This window comes from Porites lutea, chromosome 9 (genome assembly GCF_958299795.1).
Source record: "Porites lutea chromosome 9, jaPorLute2.1, whole genome shotgun sequence".
NCBI classification, from domain to species: Eukaryota; Metazoa; Cnidaria; class Anthozoa; order Scleractinia; family Poritidae; genus Porites; species Porites lutea.
The window spans coordinates 23,686,195-23,711,218 of NC_133209.1; the positions used below are offsets into that span (position 1 = coordinate 23,686,195).

The window sequence follows — 25,024 nt, forward strand, 5'->3', positions numbered from 1 at the left end:
GCGGGGAGGGGCTTCACGAGGAATAATCTTTCATGGATGCATTTTAATTTGATCACGTTTACATGATAGGTGGGGTGACCATATATGGACGGTCGGATTACACCACCTAAGCGGGTTACCTCACCCCACCTCCATGTAAATAAACAGGCCCTAAGTTTAGGAAAAGAAAATTTTTGTGTTATTTTTACCTACTCCATAAAGCAAGCGCGTGCCTGAAATAAGGAAGTTTCATTTCGCAGTTGTGCAACGACGACGAAATGAAATGGGGGTATGAATTTGCGTGTACGTCCAAGGGTGAAGTCATTTAAGGTTCTGCGCCGGATTAGACACCTATTTGACGACTTCAAGTCGAGCATAGTTATTAGTGCAAGAGAAAACTTCGACATTGACATTACTGTTCACACTTTTTTCTGTGAAAAATAAAAGTGAGAATCAATTGCTTTAAAGGAAAACAAGGAGGATGGAAAGGAAGAGTTGCAACCTGGTTCCCAGGGTTCTCTCCTACCAGTCCCTACGGCTCGAAGGGTAGGAGAGAGAACCTGGGAACGAGGTTGGAAGATTTTAAGCAGATTTCGCGCCACCAATGTGACGGCCTCTAATCATTTTATATCTCGTTTCCGTAGCTACTGATTTTGACATAATTTACCAAAGGAAACATTGTGGGAATAAGGGTAGAAACTTTTAATCTTCGGGAAGGAAAGAACCTGAAATATAAGCGGAAAGCTCAATTTTTATCCAAGGGGTTATATTAATTCTTGTCCTCGGAGCGAATAAAAAATGTGTGTTCGGAGCTTTGGCTTCATTAGTTAAATGAATATAAAAAAATCTTAAATTATGGAAGATAGAAGCGAAAGCTCCAAAATAAAATTTTTTTTTTGGCCCCACGAAAAAAAAACTCAACCGCCACATGAAACTTACTTTACAACGTTTTTTTTTGTAGATAGATGAGTCGCTAGGAGAGGACAATGAGCTTCCAACCCGACCGCGTTTATTGTACGCTTAATTTATACCATGAACCAATTGCTTGTTGCCTTGAGTCACTATATTAATCCTGTCATGAAGCAAATATCATTAAAGCGCCTGTATCAGGAGAAAAATCCTATTTTTTGCCTAGAAACTGTTCTTGGTATTGTGTTTAAATACCTGGTAAAATGAACAAACAACTCTATATGCACATAAAAGAAAAACTTTGAAAGTACTAAACAACTCAGCACCCAGAATTGGTTTAATCTATAAGTTTTGAGAATTAAGTCAGAGGAACAACATCATGATTGTTTTTTGCCCACTAACTATGGCATGTAATGATTGTCATGCAATTAGTAAAATCAACAAGGAAAAAACCAACACCTGTTTGGTTTGAAAAGAACAAAATTAAAAGAACTTGAGATTTTTTCCCAGATAATATTTTCCTTTTTCTAAATATATATGCAAATTTACTATTCGATAAAGAGCGAAAACTTCAGTTCAAGTCAGAAAACGAATTTATATTTATTTGACACCTTTTAAAAAGATAACAAACCCGAAGTTTTCTGTGATTCTATTCAATTTGCCAAGGTGACCATTATCATGTTTGTTCAGAGATAGACAATAAAACAAATAGAGGCCGTTTGTCGGCCTTCTGTATTTGTATGTGTTTCGAAACGGGATGTTATTTTCTCTGGCTATATATTACTTTTTCAAGCTTAACTCGGTTTTCTTTTGAGCTTCAATTCCGAAGTTAAATGCGACGGATACCGAAAAACTAGACGAAATTTCTGCTTGTCACCTTAACACCTAAAAAGTCCGTCGAAATGAACTACTCAAACATTTCGCGCAATCATCACTACAATGAAATCTTGCTAGTGCCTTATTCGTTCAAAGTGGTGCTTTCATTTGTATCCTCTGTCGCCATGTTGGTATCTGCGATTGGCAATATCCTTGTGATTACTTCTTTCGTCAAAACGCTGAGCCTTCGCAACAGTACCAACAGTTATATCACTAGCATGGCAGTATCGGATCTTCTCTTTGTTGCCGTTGATCTAGCGCTGTACGCAAGCAGCAGGCTATTTGTTCTTGGAGGTTCAGTGTCCTCCTTTCAGTGTAAATTTGGGAGGTACATTGCAAATGTCTCCTATTCAGTTTCCATTGAAAGCCTTGTGTTAATGACGGTGGACAGATACATAGCTATCGTGTATCCTATGAAGGTGATTCTGATTACTGGAAAGATGCGAACGGCTTTCATTCTTGCGTCTTGGATAATACCAATGGGAATGCTCGCCCCGTTTTTGCATTATTACAAGAGAGCACAAGAACTGGATGGACCATTGATTTGCACAATGGGAAGTAAACTCTTACACGCTGTTTATACTTTTATGGGAATTGTTCTGCTTTTCATAATCCCCCTTATTGTCATCGTTATCCTTAATTCTCGCATCATGAAAGCTCTGAGAACAACAACACAAGGCGTGCCGAACCCTAATCTCAGCAATTCTGCAAGAAGACATCAACAGAATCGAAAAATAATCAAAACGTTGATCGCGATCAATGTCATTTTTTTCGCATGTTGGACACTTTATTACCTCTCGATCATCTTTTTTGTGTTTTTTGAACACGTTTTGAGAAGAGATTCGCAAGAAATCCTTGTAATCACATGTCTTTACCTGCCTGCACTGCTAAGCACTGTTGCCAATCCAGTCATCCTTTTTATTTTTAGCAAAAACTACCGACAAGCGCTTAAGAATTGCTTTCGTCCGTTCGTCGTCAAGTGCCGTTCATGTCTTGGGCGTCAGGAAGTGACAGGTTTACAAAGCACAGACCTGAACTAAATTAAAGTGAACGATATGAAGGCCTGAAGAGACATATGTATATTTACTTCATCAATGATATAATGGAAACTGTTACACAATAGATGATTTTACAATTGGACATCATTATGTTGTACTAGAGCAAAAATTAGAAAGACCCCGTGGTTATATAGCCGTATGTAATAATTAGAGCACAATCATGAACCAGTTGATAGGCAGATTAGCTCAGTGGTAAGTGAGCGGAAAGGACTGAACCTAAGTTCCGGGGCTCAATTTGCCGTTCCGCTATTGGTCAAGAATTTTTTTCAGATCTGCGCCCGCCCTTATCACTGTCGTCACGTCTATATATATCTTAGAGGGTGTTTACATGACACCGGGGCGACTTTCGCCGCGAAGCGAGTTCACTACGGTCCCCTTTCATGGCTCTATATTCATGATACCACCACAAAATGTCATGCCGGCGCGAGTTACCCCGGTGTGAGGTTAGCCCGGTTCTTGTACCGGGGCGAGAATTTCACTCCGTTACGAAATCTCGCAAGGGTATCACTTAAACGCTAAACAACCACCCGTTTCGGTGTGAAATCGTTGCCGGTAGACTGGAATGGGTAGCGCATGCGTAATGTTTGCGATTTTGAATCGCACTTGTATTTATCAACATGAGGTGTACGTTCAAATAACGAGATATGAAATTGTCCAGTCATCATGTAAACGCGATACGAAATCAAAAAGTCATCCTGGTATGAAACTCGCGCCGGTGCGAGTTTTCTCATGTAAACACCCCCTTATTTTAGCAACAGACCACACTTTCTGTGGGTTTACCGGCATGATAGCCCACGCTCTACCTATAGAGTGTCTATTGCTTTTACAAATAACTTTAAGTAAAACTACGAGTTAACCAGCACAATAAACCATAAGTTTTAAACCAATCAGAACGCTCGTACTATCTTTCGTTAAGGCCGGTTTACACGCTACGATTTGTCGGCCCGATCTGTCGGCCCGACAGTGTCGGAGCGCAAATCGTACGTGTATTTTAACACCCGATCCAAAGGCCCGACTTGAAGAATGTTTTGTAGCCCTCGTTCTTTCTTAAAGCGGTGTTTTTAATCCGCATGCGCACTGAATGTTGCTCTCAGGAAAAAAATGGCTGACTATCACAATTTATGGGCGCTTTATTCATCATTAGCAGCAGCAACAACGTCACTGCTGTTACTCGCTGCAGCATTATTAAGAAACAAAAAGAGACGAAAAAGAAAAACACGATGTGCTTGGGTGAAAAATTGGCATCGAACTGAAGCCGGGGCATTTCACCAACTTATGGCAGAACTGAAGGTGATTGCTTTGGTGCTGTCGACCTCTTTGTCAAATCCAAGTTGTTCATTCAGTGATCTGGCTATATGAGTTCTCGCAATCTCTCTTTTATTCTTGTCTTTGTAATCTTTACTCCCCTTGTCAAATAGACACGGATATTTAAACCATTCACTTATCAGAAGGGAGATTTCTTCCTCTTGGAAACTGCGCGACTTTGGCCTCTTCGGAGTCTTCTTGTCCGCCATTTTGATTGCTTCTGATTTATACGCATGCTCTCTGCTCAAAATTTTGATCGACATGTCGGCTTCTTTGAAAGTGTCGGCCCGACTACACAAAAATCTGTTGCACTGCAACAGATTTTCTGAATCGGGCCGATTTTCGTTTTCACGAATCGGCCGTAAATCGGGTGTCAAAATACACGTACGATTTGCGCTCCGACACTGTCGGGCCGACAGATCGGGCCGACAAATCGTAGCGTGTAAACCGGCCTTTAGATATTTTATAAACTATCTTATACATTGGATTTTATTCTGTAAAGTCGGCGTCGCTTCCAAGATATAAGTGCCACCCAAGGTTCAGTTGTTCAAAACTTGGATAGCGCTTTCCAACGAATAAATTACTATCCACTGAATATATATATATGTGTGTGTTGGGGGAAACCGCGAAAGAGCACTCGGTTATCCACAGTGACTGTTATCCACGTTTTTAGGGCTAGACCACGCTCTAGAGGGAAGTCATTTACCGCAAGGTTTTTTGCACCCTAAAGCCTCCCACGTCTCGGAGAGGAAATATTACTTTCTAGAACTCTTTCGCTTGTTGCATTATCAGTCTTTTTCAATTTTGAAGGCAATTTCTCAGCTAAAATAGAATTGAACCGGAATGAATGAAAACGAACGTGGCAGCCGCGAGCAACCACTCTGGAATCTGAAGTCGACGTGTAACGTGAAATGCGCATTTAATCATATTTTTTATGTTAATTCGCGCAATATAAATGATAAGTATTTATGAAACCACTTATCGCAAACTGCGATTTGGTGTTTACGGTGGGATGGTCAAATCTTTATCTCAAAAGTCTTTAATGAGTACTTTGTATACTAACCACAATTGCCGTGAAGCCGTAAAAGAAATAAAAAACCTAATGCTTAATTTCTAGCTGCTGGTATGGGAGGGTGCTTCTTATGCACATTGACAGGATTGTAAACAACATCTTGATATCCAAACACCGCAGGCCCAACTGTTGCTAATCCTTGCGGGGTTGTCCACAGTGGAAAGCAGGGGGAGGCAATGGCAGCCACTCGCAAACCATAGCGAACTTCCTCTGTTATGATCGGTTGACCTGTGTCTTCATCAACTAAAGAGATGAGATCAGGAACAGTGGCCAAAACGTCTTTAGATCCATCAGATCTGAGGATGAAAGCCACGTAGTTCTCGTTCTGAAACTCGATGTTGAGTTTTATGCCACTGAATCTCGCTGAGCCCTCGATTATTAAGCTTCCTTTGTTAAACCCTCCTTCCGTCGCACGATGGATATCAGCGATCTAAAAACAACAACCTGGCTTAGCACAAAGCATTAAAGAATTTCTCCTGTTAGCGGCAACTTTTATAGGAAAACTAGAGCTGGATACACCATAGCTTTCTACATTAAATAACAAACGTTGCATCATTCACACCAACTAAATATATTTAATTAACCCAGGTTTCATAAATGAAAAACATATTTAAATAGAAAACTGGAACGCAGATGTTTACACAAGATTCAAAAAAACCGTTTAACATTGTCTGCAATTTGTACATTATTTGCAATAGCCAAAAGTTAGTAAGCAGCTTTCATAGAGAAAAAAAAGACAATTTTAAACCTTGTTTAACTAAACAGCTTGTAAACGTGTTTAAGCTTTGGTGTGAATGCGAGTGTGATGTAATTTTTAGAACGCGAAGAGCTCAGTTATTCGTTGTCATGACGATGATTGTTACAGAGTTACAAACCTTTCCTACGATCAACACTTTTCCATTCTCATGTTGAAGGATGCTGCTCACAGGGGATACCTTTTTGTGTTTTGCGCGAAGTACAGAGTTTCCCAGCCGCCATACTCTACTAAGCGAATACGGGACACACTTTTCTTTCACATCTTTCCAGTCAAGAACAACAGCGAAGCCAGAAGCACAACTACGAGAAGAAACAGAAAACAGGTTATTGCCACTTTAAATAAGTCAAAGTACAGTATTGCATTAGTTATCAATATCAAATGAATTGAGTCAGTGCGGAATTGGATTATTTCGGCAAGTAAAAAAAGTACACAATGAGTGAAATTTGGCTATCTTGATTAGGATCAATATTTAAGTCCAGTTTTCAAGGGATAATTTGAACCGAAGCCAAAATGAGTCCCAGAGTTGGCCGGAATATGAATTTAATAGGACAGTTTGGGTTTAATTTGTGCTCAACGAGGGGCTGAAGAAGACTTAAGCCCGTAGGGCAAACAAAATTTATTAATTCATAGTTTTGAGCCCCTATTAGCCCCCCAGGAACCTGGTTATTGATACTTGTATCAAATCTTTTCTTGATTTCTTGTAAATGCAGTAAAACTTGAGGCTTTCAATTGATAACCAGAATCAAGACAGCAATGATTGGACAGAGACGGAATCTTAGGGCGTTGGCCGGGATATGTGAATTTCAGGAGGTTGTAATTGAGCGGAAGTCGGCGACTGCGACGTTTGCACATTTTAATCGATTGTTTCAAATGTCATTAAGTTCACGCATTAAGTTCAATGCGACATACCAAGAGGGCATAATGTTCTATTACTCACTCTTGACAACACTGAATAAAAGTTTGCGGACCTCTAAGGACTAGACTGGGCGTTTCCCTCGATCTCTGTCTCATTATTGTCTCACGGCAGAATGTAAGCATGAACTGCTATATACTTAACCCCATTTCAATCGTTTTCTCTCTGAAAAAGTCCTCCAAACATTTAGGGGAGTTAGCAAAGGTCACAGCAATAACATTTCCTTTTTCGTCTCCAATGGCCGCAGGGTACGGCGGACTCCCATAAACAAACGGCAGAAACATTTGCAATTCTGGGAAAACTCTTCCGACTCCATCAGCGTCTACAATGGGAAGTCCTCGCTCTGCTCCGATTGCCAGGGGTTCCATGGAATTTATTCCACCAACGTCACCACATACTACTGCTACTATCGTTTTGTGTGGTTGAGATGGCTTGGGATACAAAATAATACAGAAAGTTAACTTTTGAAGATAATGAGTGAGAATTTCTCTCTCTATTGTAACGGGAAATTAGCGACGACACCGAAAGAAATTTCTAGCATCCTCTCCTACATATGGATCTTTAAGCGGTCAACTCTGGTTTACTAGCTCATTGCATAATCTGCTCAAGCCTGGAGAGCCAGGCCACACGTCTATTCATTCACAAGGTGCGGGTCCACACGAATCCGGATATAGTTCGAAACTGCACATAATAGTTTTTAAATACAAATCAACCTTCTGTCCACACGGAATTAAAACTAATTGATCGCAGCTGGATTAGCTCAGTCCGTAGATCACTTGACTGCAGAGCGGGAGGTCACGGGTTCGATTCCCGGGGCTGGACTGAGAAATAAAGGTACTCCCTTTGCACTGCAAGCAGCTAGACCTTCGCGTGGCTCGGATGACCACCATAAATGGCGGTCCCGTCTCCAGTTGGAGACGTAAGAATAGTGTCCCCGATTAGTACTTTCGTGCTATATGAATACCTTGACACTCAAATAAAAGTGCTTTTTTTACTTGTCCGAATACAAAGTAACGTTTACAGTCTTATTAACTGAAACACAATTAGTAGCAATACCTGCGCTTTCTCTAAAAGCTGTACATCCTCGGTTATCCTAATTCCATCAGTAACAGTTTTCTCTTTAACGTTATCACCATTAAACAAAATCGTTTGAACTGCCTCCAGGGCTGAATTACTTTCCCGACCACTGAACAACTTCTCAAGATCGATCATTGGTGCACCCATTAAAGCTGTTAGTCCCACAGGACCAGTCAAACTAGGAGATGATCCCAGTCTAAAGGAAAAAATAGCAATAAAATTAAAACGGCTGCTGGGACGGAGAAAGGTTAGTACCGGGGGAGGGGGGGGGGGGGGTTAGTACAGTGGGACCTCTATTCAGGGGAAACCCGGACCGAGGAGGGAGGTGTACCCTGAATAGAGATGTCCCGTGAATGGAAGTTGGGCTTGGAATTGTTAAGGATTAGCAATTAACAAAGGCAATATATTTTTTATATATTCTGCCTCAGAATAGCTGCATGTAATTATACCGCAGCTTGATCAGTGATGTATAAACTGAACCATGATGAACTTATCTCTCCGATATTGTATGTTGAATTTCCACAAGTGTTGTACATTGATTTAAGTGAGATAGTTCAGTTTGTGATAGCTGAAATCATTGCGATTAGTGTACACCTAAGTGTTATCAACCCTCTTGTGATCAGTCACGTTTTGAGTGCTAAGGTGTCTTCTGAATAGAGGTGTCCCTTTAATAGAGGTAAAAGATACAAGATTATGTGAACATTTTTCCAGGACCAAATTTTGTGTCCCCTGAATGGAGGTGTCCTAAAGGAAATTTCAAGTTCCACTGTATTTCCATGTAGAGAATGTACCACTTTATAGCACTACCAGCCAGTCAAGTCTGTCAGTAAAGTACACGGGAAATCTTCATCCTTTCTTTGCATTATATTTAGCTTACTTGTTAGGGTGAATAATGCGGATTTCTTTTCCGGCCTTGAGCAGTTCCAAAGTCCTTAATCTGCCAAGGTATGGACTTCCACCTCCACCACATCCCAACATACCTGCTCCAATGGAAATGCATTCGATATCAAATTTGTTTAGTATCCAGTCCCCAGTTGCAGGATCTATATAGGGTTCTGTAAAGACAATGGTGTCTCCCTGGTCAAAGAGCCGATCTGAAGAAACAGGGGCTTGCTCGAAAGAAGAGGGCTCATCGGTTAGTTCCACTTTGCTTAATTCCCCGCCTGCAAGAGTTTAAGAGACACTTTGGTTTTTAGCACCCACGAAAAAGACCACAGTAAACTGTCCAAGTAAACGTGTCAGTCATATAGATGTGTACAAGAACTCAGAATACATTAAAATTCATCCGTTAGGATTCACTCTTAAATAAAAAGTTTGCATTGATACTTCCTCGTCAGAGGAAGTTAAGATTACTGGTTATTAGACCTGTCTGCTGGTCGTGGCAGTTTTATAAAGCAACATTGAAACAAAGCAGTCTGCTCCTGGGTAGCGAGCCTTAAAGGTAGCTAATTCCTCGCTCTTTCTTTAAGAAATTTTACGGTACCTGAGAATGCCTCTGGACTGTTGCTGTTGTCAATCTCTGTCAGATCTCCAATCACCTTCAAATAATAACGCACAGCATTTCCAGGCAGGTAGGCGAGAGGAACTTCTACCACATCGATCACTTCTAAGGTTTTCTCGTCAGCTCCTGCTTCGACAGCTTTTCTTTTTGCTTCTTTCTCGGCATAAGTCCTTGCATCTTCACGAGTTGTGTTGTCCATGGAAATTACCTGATCAAAGGTTCCACTGACTTCGCTTAAGGCAGCACCAACAGCATTTGCAACCTGGATAAAATGAGCAAAAAGGGCAAACTGAAAAGAATTCACTTCGCTGTCACATGCCTTTTGGGCATTTTTTCCTTGGACTAGCCTGACCAGCCTAAATCTGGAACGGCCGACTTTTCGTGACACCGTCACTGGAAGTCTCGATCCTCTGATCTTCAGGGTTACACTTTTACGAATTGCGCTCAGAATCAGCTTCTGCTCGCATTGAGAGTATCAGAACATAGATAATCCTGTTCAACGCTTTGCAATATTTCGATACCGGCTAAATTAAGAAGACTTGGCACGCAAATTCGACACGATAAGTTTCACAAGTTGTCACTATAATAAAGAATAGAAAGTAATTATTAGCTCGGTAAGGCTGTGTGCGATCTGACGCGCAAAAATACCTGATAATACTCGGGACAAACAACTTTGGAAGCGCCTTTCAAAGTTTGTGACTTCTCTGGATTTGCAAGAATGCTACCTCCTCCAACAAGTATAACTAACTGATCGTCCTTGCTTATCTGTTAAAAAAAGGATAAGAAAATAAATAATTTAATCTTCCCCTCTGACCGGCTAGATTACAGACGAGGTAATACGACGAAAAGGGGAGGCGCAGCTTGTGTTGCCAAATATCTAGTATGTCAGGTTAACAACTTGATCTTATGAGTAAATTTCATGATTCTGATTAAATGTTGACTGAAAAACAACTTTTCAATGACCATAATTCCAAACCCTCTTCTGCCGTTTTATGCGCATTTATACATTGACTTGCGGATTAAGAAAAACAAAGAAGCTAAATTAGACTTATCCCAAATATTTATATTCCAAATATTAAACGTCAAAGAGTACCTTAACCCGATCTATTGCTGCTTCAATTTTCTTTTTGATAAATTTCAGTGATCCAGTCCTAACTTCTTCAGGAATGTGCTTCACTCTTTCTTTGTTTCCAATGTCATCACAAAAACCAGAAGCGACAGCTATATCAGTGGAAGTCATAGTCTTTCCTCCTTCAAAAACAAGGGCTTCAGAAGTCAACTTGTACCCAACACTTCTAGGACCAACTGTTATTTCACCCTAGTGACATATGGATAATACAGAAACTCAAGCACATTCCAATGGTCATCCGGGGGGGGGGAGGGTAGGGGTCGTAGCTCCCCATATGAGCCATATAGGTGTGCGGCCGCCCCAAAGGGTAGCGTTTTTGCGCCGTTTTGGTCTGAAAACGGGTATTGTTTCAAGGAAATTACGCGCGTGTACTAACGTATTTATTGTTTCAATTTCAAATGAGTAAGAAAGAGAAATATGCGAATTCGAAATGGATTTTAAGAAATCTTGTTTGTTGCTGTTCTAATACTAATCTAAGTAACGATGACATAATGTCTTAATGGCCAGGTTTAAAAACGGGCTTAAAAAAATGACTTTTTTTGGTCTGAAATAGTGTCAGGATTTGGAGAACCGCCACCAAGAATTCCCAGGAGTACCCCCCTCCCCCAAGTGGTCTCCCAAGCACAAATAAAATGAGTGCTTAAATTGGAAGGGGGGGGGGGGGGGGTCCTGATCCTGCATTCCCGCTCCCTTTTCAATAGGCTTCAGTAAGTGTTTGAGAAAAACGGAAAATCGAATAATCATCGGTTTTAGACAAAAGATGCACCTATGGCCATTTATAACAAAATGACGTTACTTTAAGAGATTTATCTGCCTTATATATTTTCCGTAACTGTACTTCTAAAGCCCCGTGCAAACGGATTACATGTTGCGACCATATTTACACCCAGTTGCATGTAGTGTTGCGTGTTGTTGCGCAAAGTTTTAAACCGGTGAAACTCTTCAGCCAAGAACTCCCAAAATTTCTTTTGTTCTATAATCGCCGAAGCGTAGGGCAACAATGTTGGATACGTTTGCACATCTCTCCCAATAAATTGTTAAGGCCACGCACGCGCATTACACATGCCAGTCTCCAAAGTCTTACAGGTTGTATCCTTCCCACGATGCACTACAGGTCCCAACATTGTTGGGAGTTGTTGCATTGTTTGCACACCACTGCCAACACTGACGCAACAACTCCTAATAATGTTGGCCCAACAATGTTGGGAATTGTTGCTTCCGTTTGCAGACCTTTGCAAGTAGGTTAACGTTTGAGACATGTATCTTCCAAGTCCTGCAGTATGAAAATGGCCAATAAAAACAGTTTTGTAAGGTTGTTCGCAAAGGAGATGATTGCTTTTGAGAATTTTCGCTAGAAAAATTATACCCACACTGAGGATACTAACATTTTTCTGCACTACTGATCCACCTCCAAGTTGTATGCTTAGTACATCAGGCATCCGGAAATTTGTGCTCACTCCTCCGATCTGTGTTCATAAGGTCACAGTAAAAATGATTTACCAAGGAACATAAGTTAGTTCATAGAAAAAAAGTAAGGCCAGGTGCTATAAGAACTGAAGTACTAAGACCGCCAATACAAGCCCCAGGGGTACTCAGTAAAATTTTATACCAAGAGGCTCCCCCTAGGTCTAACCTCATACCCTTTTATATACCAGTTTTGGCAGAGACAGTACCCCTATCGTATAACTTCTGTTTGAAAATGGTACTCCTTTTACGTACCTTGTTTAGAACATTTCATCCCTTTTAATTACAGTCAGTAACTGCTGTAAATGTGCTATCTTTAAGATATGAATAAACCTCTAACCAGAACGTTTTTTCGACTTTTCACAGCCATAAAATGCATCTCTTAGTCCTTTTGAGCCTACAATAATGACAAGTTATCCTGAATGTAAAGCATGGCCTAGATTTCGCTTCACCTTAACTCTGGTAGACGCTTGCTTTGGAAATCCGCCTTTGATCAATCCTACATCAGTGGTTGTTCCTCCGATGTCTATTACTATTGCGTCTTTGGTTCCAGAGAGAAAGGCAGCTCCTCGCATACTGTTCGTCGGACCTGATGCAAACGTATAAACTGGGAGATGTCTAATCCGCTCTACACTGCGAAACAAAGATTCAAGAAACAAACTTTAAGGAGAAGAATTTACAGACGACCAAGTGTTCAGGGGACCTGCACGTTTAAACGGGCACTTAATAAATACGTACATTAGGTTTTCTCACTAGCTTGCCAGTAAAAATCTAGTAAAACGAAAGAAACAAAAGAATTTCAGTGATCTCCAGAGATAAATTGAAACTAACTTTGCCGAGTTCTTAAAGTTGCTATTGCGGCAACTTTCTCAACAAGAGTGCTCAGAAAACTGAATTAATTGAAAAAGTTGTAAACCATGCACGTAGGCATACTCAGCAACACTGTATATAAATTAGGTATAGTTGAACATTTAAAAATTAATCGGCAGAAAGTTGTACCGTTGAAGAAGTTTTTCTTGTGTTCTTATGCATGTTTCATTTCAAGACCAGATAAACAGAAAACCCAATTTCGTATTATACCTTATTATAGTTCCGTCATTCTGGGTCAAATACAAAGGGCACTTTAAACCAAGTTTATTCAAAGCGCCACAGAATGCTTTTACTGTTCGATGACAAAGTGGCTTCAGACTCTCATTGAGTACAGCTGCATTCTCTCGCTCTAGAAGTCCGATGAGGCCAACTTCGTGGGAGAGGGTCATACTCATGTCTGGACAAACTGATTTGATGATAGCGCCTACTTGGTCTTCTTGTTTCCCAGAAACAGGGGAAAAAACTCCAACGATGACCACATTGTTGATACCTAGATCAAATAGCAACCATTGGTATTAACAATGTTTATCAACAATTTTTCTCTAGTCGAGTGTTGAAATGCACGAACGAGTGAAATACTTCTCAACACTCGAAGAGAAATTTGGGATCTCCAAGCGACTTATATCATGTAATATTTTCCATTTGTCATATAAACGTAACAGCAGTGACATTAAAACCTAGGCTCTAACGCAGGTGTTTAAGGGGGATGAAAGGCGTATCAACCTCGTCCCCAGGGATTTCTCGGAATTCAAAACGGCGAAGGCCCTTGCATGGTATCTCCTCCCTCCGGAAATACGCCTCCTCTAAAAGAGCCAGCGTAGGGAGGCATGAAATACCACACCATTTCACTTAAACACTTTTTTGCTGCGAGAGGCTTACCTGATATTTCGTTAGTGTTTATAGAATGAAAAGATTCAAATTCAAATTTAATTAGAAATTTTAAGTTTCAGACAGGTAATCCCTAGACTACGAGTAGTCCCCATTTTTCCTCAGGGATACTACAGCGAGCGAAACGCGAGCGCGCGTCAACATCACCCCTCGCGAGAAAAGGCGACACGCGGCGGGGAGAGAGAAAAATTTTTCTCTCTTCCCGCCGCGTGTCGCCTTTTATCTCGTGGGGTGATTTTCACGCGCGCTCGCGTTTCGCCCGCTCTACTATCTCTGAGGAAAAATGGGGGACTACTCGTAGTCTATTCGCGATGTAGCTAGCCTGCGAAGCGCAGACGTATTTTCGGTCGTCGCTTCTCGGAGAGAGAAAAGCGACGACCAGAAGTACGTCTGCGCTTCGCAGGTTACGATGTAGCCGGCATGTTAGATAAAGGAAGATTGTGATGTTTCGACAGCTCGCTCGGTCTTCTTCGATGGTCAAGTAAATTGGATGTTAGGCTAGTGGATGTGCATCTCCATTCGCCACATTACAAACGACAAGGAGACCGTGGCTCGTTTCTCGAACACTGACCCGAAAAAAAGGCAAGTTTTAAAATCAAAACCTCTTGAATAGTAACACAGTTTCTGGCCTACAAACCAGTCAATTTTGCTTCGTTAACGGATATTTTCATTGTACTATTTTTGAAATTATTTAAATATTCATCTTGCAAACACAAAAAACACAAAACAGCTTTCCGGGGCTGAAACGTTATCGGGACTTTCGAGAAACAGGCCCCTGGACCGAGACGTTAACTTTCACAAAGACTTCAGAGACTGTTACTATGGACAGGGAAAATTAAGGCAATAGCTTACCTGCGCGTCCCTAGTAACGATGCCAGACGTCAACTGGCCCTAGTTTCCTTCTCGTAGTTTTCTTGATAGTATAAATGAATTTTATTGATCAATACTCCTACCTGCTTTTTTTACTTCCTCGATCGTTGTCTTCACTTCTTCCTCGTCAACATCAGCTATGCAGGTGCCATTATATTGATACCCTCCACTGAGGAAAAAGTGCATTCCACCAATCACATTCTTCAAATCATCAGGAAAATCGCATAGAGGGGGTATTGCTGTTGTCGCCTGTGCACACAATCTTAACACAGCAACTTTTGCTAGATTCTTTCTCTGGACGATTGCGTTCACGAAATGGGTTGTTCCAATGTTGACCCTCGCGATATGCTTCGAAGGATTTTTTTGAAGTGCTGTTGGAAGCTGCTTCGTTGCTGAGCTGATAGCTTTAACGATACCTGATGTGACTTCCCATGTTGTTAAAACTTTTGTTGAACACAGAATTTCCTTATTTAGTAAGATTACTGCATCAGTATTAGTTTCCCCAACGTCTACTCCGACACACAACCTGTTATTTAAAAGAGTATGCATCGTTAAAAAGTTTACATTTCTATGTTACAGGTTTAATTGTATCAGTAACAAAGTTCTCTAATCTGATTGGGTCACAACATGCCTTATTTATTGCTCTATTTAGTTGATGTAGCACCCGTCACCTTTCCAATTTGACCTGTCCGAATGGCCTGCTTGAAACAACACTCCACCCCATTCAGAGTTCAACAATGTCATAATATTTATGCTTCTTTTATATTAAATTATGAAACGTAATTTTAACAAAAAAAAAAAACAATTACATAAGCATGAACATGACTAACAAAGGTAGCTAATATGACTTTACCTTATCTGGTCAATTTCTTGGTACCACTCACGGGAATTTACCAGGGTCACTTCAATTTCTCCTTCTAATCCAAGTTTCTTAAACTGTTCTTCCAGTTGTTGTTTTACTATGCCTGTTTCAAACCTCTCTATGAGTAACAAAAAACTTTTTACTTTATTACATTCGAGGGTAACCAAAATTGAACCAGGCATAATGCTCTGAACTGCTAGCCCTGGTGCTTGCAAGACGCTTCGCACTGCATCCGCCACGCGTTCCGGCTGTTGGGAAACGAGCACTGCCAGAGTCACACCTCCAACAATTGCCCCTGCTGCCAACAACTTATCAGCAATTTTGACGGAAAATGAAAATGAAAACACAGGCGTGGTAAGCGACATGTGAACATCCATGGCTACTTCTGTCCCCGCTTCTACTTCAGGTGCCCCTGCCATCGCGGTTTCCCAAATATGTGGAAGTTGTTCCAAACGTATGTGTTCTCCTGTACAGGTTGCACAAAAACAGCGCAAATAAAAGGCAACAAAAAAAGACGCATAACGTTTAGAAGACAAACGAAATAACATTTGTCGTGATCACGTGATCGTCTTAAGAACACAAAGGAAGAACCGGCAGGAATGGCGGTCCTCTATCCAGTAGGGCATACAAAACCGGCCGGTGTCTTCAATTCTAGCTCTTGTACTAAATAGATCGCCAGTCTTTCAGTAATTATCTCGTCCCCACACTCACGCATGGTGGTTACTGAGAATATATCGCCTTACGACGTCCAGCATTTCTAAACATTTACATTCGTAAACTTACCTTTACGATAAAATGACATCCAAGACAGTTTTTGGATTCTGGATTCCACGCCACTTACTCCGGATTCAAGGTAATGGATTCCGAGTTCTTTGCCAGTGGAACTTGGAATCTCGATTCCACTCGTTAGTGGCATCGGGATTCCTTGAACTGTATTTCGGATTCTAGAGCCCAGGATTCCGGATTCCGCGAGAAAAATTTTCCGGATTCTAGATTCCACAAGCAAAAATCTCCCGGATTCCCTAACTTGGGGCTAATAAAAAGTCTTTGTTTCGCTTGTTCTGGACGTTTTGTATCATTTCCTAGCACTAGTATCTTCTTAAATCTTTCCTACTGTTTGTTATAATTATTTTTTTAAATTTTTACATCGTTATATATAGCCGGCAAAAGTCCACGATAAAGCTTGGCTTAAAGCCGTAAGTAATTTTCATCTTAACTTGCAATCAGACATAACAGATTGACGCCATCTTGACGAGTAGGCAAACGCGTGAGAAATTACAGTGTTTCAGTGAGAATCTAATGTCGAATAATTTAGGCCCTTCATGCGCTACAAGACCTAGAGTCACTTTTTAAGATTTTCTATACATTTGTCTGTAAGAAAAATTAATTAAAGACAAATATGTGAAAAATCTAAAGCAAGCTTATGGAGAAATTTCAGCACAGATACACCCCAAAATTTTTTAGTAAAAGCCTTTGCTTTGTAGCTTTAGTTTACAATTTATATTTTTTTTTCAGAAAAGCCGTTGTGCGGAAATTATTCGACATTAGATTCTCATACAAACACTGTAATTTCTCACGCGTTTGCCTACTCGTCAAGATGGCGTCGAAAACCGCATGATGACAAGGTCTATTCTGCAAGCATGGCCACGTGAGAGAAAATCCATGAAATCTACTAAAATTCGGGCATTTGGCAAGTTACTTACGAATGCTCAGTAACTGAGGTCGGTGGCCATGGAGGCACGAGACAGGAAAAAGCACAAAAGCGTAACATGCAATTCTCGAAGACCAAATATCAATATTGATCGATTGTTTTGGTAATAAAACCAAGTACGTTTCAAAAGATAAATTCAAATCCTTGAGAAAACATAGGAATGGAGCGGAAGATGTTCAGAATAAGTTGTATTCCAAAGTATTGTTAATTATTAGCGGATTACCTGCGTTTTCGGGCGTGTCCGCAGTCGATCCAGAGTGACAATTCACATTCAAAGTAAAGCCAAGCTTCAAAGCACGTGGTGCATAATTAAATGAGTGCTACTACTACATCCAATACTCGCTAAATAATTTCAACGACATGCTCCTTGATTTAAGGCTTTTATGGTTTTCAAACAGACTAGACCAACTTCTAAACGTTAAGCTAAACGGACTTGTTTGTAAGAGTTCCGGTTTGCGTGACATTTTCCATCATAAAATGTAATTGGCTAATATTATATTCTGAGTTTTAAAGGGTTGTAATCAGCATAGTAATAATTTGACTTGATTGACGGCAGTGTAAAATTTTTTACGGCGATTTAAGCCCTGTGGGCACATTTAAATTTTCTGCCAGACTGAGTTCCATATTGTATAAGCAGTGCTGTACTCTTTGCCTAAACCGGGCGTATTGGTGTAGTTGAAACTGTTCATTGGCTGTTCTCTTCAACTGCTAGCAGTGGATACAAAGTTATTTGCAAAGTACCCCCGAAGAGGGGGGAGGGGGGCGGGGGGGGGCACTTCCTTATGCTGGGGATGTGCCGCTGGATGGGGTCGGATTTTCACGGCTGGATTGACTACAATGGGGTCGCACATTTTCGGATTTTTGGGGTAAGAAAGTTCATATTTACGGTTAGCAAACTGACCAGAATATTTGTACTGTAGGTGAAAAGTGAAGGGTTCTTCATTCAATTTATTTAAAAAAGATTACAAAGGATTGATAAGGTAGATACATAAATAAAAAGTGACTAAGTTGGGATCGCGAAAATTACATATTTGCCCAAAAGTGACTAAGATTGGGTCTACAACTGGCCACAAAATAGACTATTAATAATGGGGTGGGGGCTCTGAGAGGCCAGCGGCACATACCCAGCAAAAATTAACCCAAGTACCCTTCCCGCCCCCGGACAAAGTACACCGTTCACATCCCATCTGACTTCCGACCATAAGCGATGCAAAATGTACTTCGGTCTCAATCTCCGACTGAAGAGGACCAACAGCAAGCAGTCGATACGTCGCGATTCACTTTAGAGACATTTGTGAGACTATGAGGTCCCCTTTGAATTTACCTGGTTAAACAAACACAACCTTTCAGTGACCTTTTTCCTGCATACTGAATGACACTTTTGGTCCTTCCCCTCTTTTCGTTTGCGGTTAAACGAGAGGAAGTGGAATTCATGGGAATACGTCGTCCTTCGGCTTCGAGGCTACGACAAACACACGGCCGGGTTCCAGAAATGAAACCTCCAGCTTCATCACCATGATTTCTAATCTCAGGGCATGCAAATGACGCTTAAAATGGTTCCGTTGCGGGCTTTTTAGTTTTCCGTACGTATTACCGCCTTTTAAGGACGTTAATAACAAGGAATTGCACATCTTGTTGCGAAGCTGAAGTTTTGCGGGCTTTGAATTTCTTCAAGAATTCTCTATTTCATTCACCTGCTAACTCATGTAAATACAGACACTGAGGGGACCGTAGAAAGTGTCTGTATTCGTTAAGGGGGTGTCCGTATCAAGCGGGTTGAATTGAAGGGCTTTCTTTCCTACTTGGGACAAAGCAAACTGTCCGTAATAATGAGACGTGTCATGAGGTCGTATTAAAACTATCACCGGGTGTCTGTAAAGCGGGCTTTGACTGTATCCGTATGCTCATTATCAGGCTGAAATTTATAAAAAAATTAATACATAAATTCTTTAGACATAACCAAATTTTTTCTTCACAACTTCTGTTTTGCTGTCGGCCCGCCATCTTTCTCAAAACTTGTAACATCGTCTACAGTAGCTAGTCGGAAAATGTTGGCTGAGAGCTATTGAAACGGGCAAATTCTCATTCCCAGTCCCTTAGCGAGAAAAATGGTGATGAGCAGGGAAAAGCCTACCAAGAACCTTACAACGGTAAAGTGACAAAACAAAAACTTGTCCCTACTAAAAGTCATGAACTGAATTGCCTTTAAGAAATTTCGGGTTGGGAACCTTCCAAGACCAAGTAAGCACGCCAATCAAAGTAACATCAACAACACCTAAAATTTGGCGCAAAAAGCGTGAACAAAAAACGAAGGTCACAGGCCCATCGTCTTCCAACATGATCGACGGCTGTATTGATTTTTTTCGGATGCTTGACAAAAATTTGTCGAGCCCCGAGACAAGACAATGGCTTATTTCTGCACTTGTACATTTATTGACCCCCCAGTTCGCAAACACTCATTCTATTGTGAAACAAAATTATGTAAAAACATTGAAAAGAAAAAGAAAAAATATACAATATAAAAAGAGAGAGAGAGAAAAAAAGGAAAAGAAAACTATCTTCCCTGCCAACACAGTAAATCCGAGTTTCTATACAACTGTCAGTTTAATAAGTTACAACAAGTGGCTTCTTCAAAAAAAACATTTTCTTGCAGGTCTAAAAAATCGTACTAATAAAATACTACTTAAGTTTTAACTGGAAATACAGAACTAAATTAAGACCACCTATAAAATTATTACATTATTCCATAATAAAAACACGAATTAATTACAATTAAAAAGTTATAATGAAATAAACGGTGAAACGTTAAAGCTAACTATACAACCTTATAATAAAACAGCTATGACATAATAAATGGCATAGTTCAATAACACATCAGAACAATTGACCAAACACAATAACAATAATAATTGAAGTAATTCTCCCACTACAACTTTCTATGTTTGCTGATTACACAATGAAACTCGAGGAAGGACTGTCTAATGGTGACACTCAGATATGCAAGATCTGGTAGATGTTCCCCTGTGACCTGACTCGTCCAATGGATCCCGACCATTTAGGTGTTTTTTACAGGGCTTCAACTCCTTGAAGATTTAAGAAAAAGGCTGATTTGACTTTCCTTGAACCTTCATCTGTGGTACTCTTCATAATATATGGGTTAACCCTTTAAGCCCTAAGAGTGATCAGCATCAAATTTCTCCATGTAATATCAATGCTTTGTAAAACAGAGTGGTCATGAGAAATAAGGACATGATCACACAAGATGAATTTGCTTAATGTTTTGTCAACTTCTCCCTACTGCTCCTATAGGAAGTGAATAGGGGCAACAAATAAGAATTTCAATTTTGATCCTAGGGTTTAAAGGGTTAATGAATACTGATATAAAATTCTGTAGTTGAACAATGTGCATATTCCAGAGTCTCTCTTCTTCTTTTTGACTGTTGCGAGAGAAAAAGAGAGAAAAGGAAAAGGAAGGGAGAGCAATTATGGGAGATAAGTTTTTCATTCGGCACACTTTACATTACAGTGGAGCTCCCATGTAATGAACTGAGACATAAATGTAACAAAGACCCCAGTAAAATAAGCAGTGATTTTGTTACCTCTGCATCCTACATCCCTGAGGCATAAAAATCTCCAAGGGTGCAAAATAATTCATGGCATGCATCCCTTAGGATGCATAGAACTATTGATCGAATTGAAGTTTTTTTTGTAGAACATCCTGTTTGTGTGATTTCTAAGGCTGTTGCTCAAAGATGCATATTTAAACTATATTTTAATTTCAGTAAACTGTAATAAGAGTTTTGGCGTCTGTCTCCAGATTGTCCGTCTGGTTACATAAAGGCCCAAGTATGACTCCTTGTTTTGTTTTAACTGGGGCTGGGACTCATGATTCTTCACAAGATCAGTCCCAGGACTCACCATAACTAATTGTAACAAAATCACTGAATAAGCAAAATTGATTTGAGTTTAAAGTGCAAGAAATGTGGCTCTACACGTCTCATCCTTGTTTAAGTACCAAAGCTGACTATCAACATCGTTTAAGAAAATGTCAGGAGTTCAGTGTAGAGAATTTGTATGCTGATAGGGGGACTTAAAGGGTTTATGAACACATTTTCCCAGACTACTAGCAGTTCATTTATATAGTGAAACTTCAATATAACAAAGGACCAAAGGTCTGGCAAAATTAGTTCGCTGTAATGAGGTTTTGTTATATATAGACGGTTTGTTATACTGAGGTTCCACTGTACTGAGATTCCACTGTAACTCCCGCCTACCACATCCATAATTTACAAACGTTCCATATATTAACTGTTTTGTTCCAGAAAATATCCATGCACACAATCACTGAAAACTCTGAGAGGCGAGGAGTCTGAAGCAAAAAATGTTTGAAAGAAAGCCTGAAGCCAAAGTGAAATTTCCAAAGACTTGGTGGAGCATCAAACACACAAAAAAAACCTGCATTTGGGGGAGCATTTCTATTTTCTGGAACAACAGAATTGGCGCAGCGTTTTTATATTATTATATTTTTTTTGAAACCTTAAAAGAATATTGTTTTGAGCCTGACTGGTGAGTCAGGTCACCTGTGGCTTGGCAACAATTCCACTCAAAAGATGTCATAGATCAAATTATTTTAAAATTTTTTGATCAAGGTTGACAAAGTTAGTCACAAGATAACAGTAAAGGCATCTTCCAAAACAAGATAAGTGTAACGATGTTTAGAGGTTTTGTTCTCCATATAAAACCTATAATTGCTTTTTAGATTTTTTTGTTTCTGTCTTAATTGTCTTGGTGCTCAAGCTTCCCATTTGTGCTAGACAGGTAAGTGATGATTTCTTTCAAAACTTCTGATTTGATGGAATATGTGGGATAAAAGCAATGTCCACAGGTACCAAGAGAGAGGCTTACATCTAAGTGGTCTAGCTACTGCAATACCCAATAAATAATCCTGAGAAAATAGCCAACACTTAGTGACACTACCACTGGTTTCCCTGTGAACTAACGCATTAGAATTGAGTGCAGAAAATCCATACTGATGACGCATCACTACCCATATCCAGGAAGTGCTTGTGATTGGTTGAAGCAAATTTCCCATGCGACACAACCAATCAGGAGCACTACCAAGAATTTCTGTGCTGATTTATCAGATGTAATTTTGCATGGAAATCAGTGGTGGCATCATGAAATGACGGCTGTTTTCTCAGGCTACCAATACAATGTAAATGAAACCAAGTCACATGTACGTTTAGCTGTTCCCAGCATCGTCTGTTGTGCTACATGGTAATAGCAAAACTTCAAACAAGCTACTGCCATGCCAATCTAAATTCAGGCAAAATGCATTTTTCCTACTGTAAGTTGTGCTACATGTACAAAGCTAATTCAAGAAAACTTAGCAGTGTACCACAGCCTCAAAATCTGAATCAGACCCCAAGGAGTTCACTTTCTGAATCAGAATCTAAACCAAGAAAGCTGTATGTAAACCTACATGTACAGTAACTTTTCAAAATTCTGAGAGCAGAGATTTTGTGAAATTTACCCAAAGTAAAATTGGGACCCCCTGTACAGGGTTCCCACTTGTTTTCATCAACATTATACACTTGCAATTTCATTTCCTTCCTTCCATGGCGGGGAAAAGCCCCAAACACAAATATTTTCCCTTTGAAACTCACAGCACTGGCCAGGCATCTTGGTGCAACAGGGCTTGACAATCCACTCCATGTGTTGGTTGTAAGATCGTATATTTCACAGGGGTCTCCGACTGTCGCTTCTGTGGCAAGACCTCCAAATATGTACAGTTTTTCTTTCATGGCTACTCCAGACGCAGAGGCTCTTTTGGCAAGGGTTGAAGCAAGGACTTCCCAAGTATTTGTTGAAGGATCAAACCTTTCAAGAGTGTCCAAAAGCTGACCATTATCTCTTTTACCACCAATAGCATATAAAAATTGTCGGTCAGCAACTGCGCACACCTTTGCTCTGGGCACACTCATTGGAGGAGCTGACTGCCACAATTTGGTATCAGGATTGTATTTCCAAACATCACGGTACATAAACATCCTGCTTGAGTCTGCTCCACCGATAACATATAAGAAACCTTGGAAAGTGACAACAGCAGAGTGCCTGGGTATTGGTCCCAAAGGATTGGTATTTACTGAGGACCATTGGTTAAGGGATGGATCATATTGCACCAAGAAGCCATCTGCATTATTTCCTGGTGCAGTACTCACAAACAATTTTCCGTGAGAAGCGCCCATAAAGTAACGCCAGGCACCAGCTGGCACTTTGGATGGCATTCCTGCCAGTTCATACCACTTGTTTTTAGAAGGGATGTAGCAACTTGTTTTCTTGTGCCCACAGGCAACAATGGCATCTTCATGGGTTTTCAGGCAATCTCTTGGTCCCTGGGCAAGAAAGCACTCCTCAGTACCATCAGATGTGCAATTAAGTGCTTCCAAGACCAAATCCACACAAGTCCTTCTGTCTTTTACCAAGCGGTGTGGAAGAATTACTGTACACAAGTAGTTACGAGGAACATAGATAAACCGAACATGTTGGAAGAGATCATAAAACGTTTGGTAATTTCTGGAACCATTCTTTTCGATCCATCTCAAGACCACTTCAAATACTTCTTCCTCTCCTTTGATAACAATATCATCTCTTGAAATCCATTCCTCGACTTGTTTACTGCTCAAATTAAGGAAATCATTAGTTTCAACCACAGCAGAAAATCTTCGCAGAATATAACTTCGTGCTCCAGTCTGTAGTTCTTCCCATTGATATTTCAATGCAAAATAGTACGCCGTAATGCAGTTAGAAATGGACAATGATTGGAGAATGAACTTGCTAGATCGAGCTTTCAGGCTTGAAATAAGGAAATAATCAGCTTGGGCAAACAAATCAAATGCATTCTTTTCATTGATGTCAACATTGCCCGTGTACAAGTACTCCAACACTTGTTCCATCACCGATTTGCTAGCGTCTTCCAGTCGGATCACTCCTTCTTTCTTCTCTTTCATTTCGCTGTTTAGAGCATTAAAAAAGAACGGACTTGCTGCACACAACACGTTTCTGTGGGCTTTCACGCGAGCTTGATCATCACCGGAGCCGACTTCCAGAATCACATCACAGAAATGTTCGTTCCTTCTCTGAATATCGAGGCGTTGCATCATTTCAACACAAAACTGTTCCTTCCTCCCTTTAGTGAATGGTTCAAGAAGGGAATCCATGAGTTTAAACGATCAAATATCCAAATCAAAGGGAATTACAAAAGAGAAATACTGTTGCCTCTGGTACGCTTGGAGTAAACGAGGGCAGCAAACCTTATTGGTCAGTGGGTGTTTGCTATCGAAGTACTGATGTCATGTATCTTAATACAGGGAGTCCAATTGCAGTTAAAGGACTCTGTTTTCCTTTCTTTTCATTTGCTTTATTTTGGCGCCGGCAAAGGGGGGAAAAAGTATAAAAACAATTAATAATATGATTTTTCACGCCGTGAGACTAATTGTGAATATCGAAACCCGAGAATTTTTCATCTTTTTATTGTCACTTTGTTCCCAACCTTCTCATACCATACAGCATCCCCTGCGTTAAATAACAAATGGTCTTACCTAAGCGTTCCAGCTGACTTTATCCTGACGCCACACTGCTTCGCCGCCGCTTTCAAGCTTGCACGCGAATTTTCCGTACGTATTCCTACATAAACTAAGGCCATCCCCTTTTTTTCGTCGTTTAGCGTCGAATGCCTTTCCTGATATTGGGTCGATCGGTCGGATTTAGAAAAAAAAAAACT

The 25,024-nt window shown here is 40.4% G+C and overlaps 1 protein-coding gene and 1 pseudogene across 1 annotated transcript; both read right to left on the reverse strand.

Moving 5' to 3' along the window:
- Positions 1–5,233: 5,233 nt before the first annotated feature.
- On the reverse strand, positions 5,234–15,994 carry LOC140949071 (uncharacterized; annotated as a pseudogene).
- Positions 15,995–22,548: 6,554 nt separating this feature from the next.
- Positions 22,549–24,530, reverse strand: LOC140947731 (kelch-like protein 11). The gene has a single exon (XM_073396905.1). The coding sequence runs from the start codon at positions 24,459–24,461 to the stop codon at positions 22,659–22,661; it is 1,803 nt and encodes a 600-aa protein (XP_073253006.1). The 5' UTR covers positions 24,462–24,530; the 3' UTR covers positions 22,549–22,658.
- Positions 24,531–25,024: the final 494 nt, after the last annotated feature.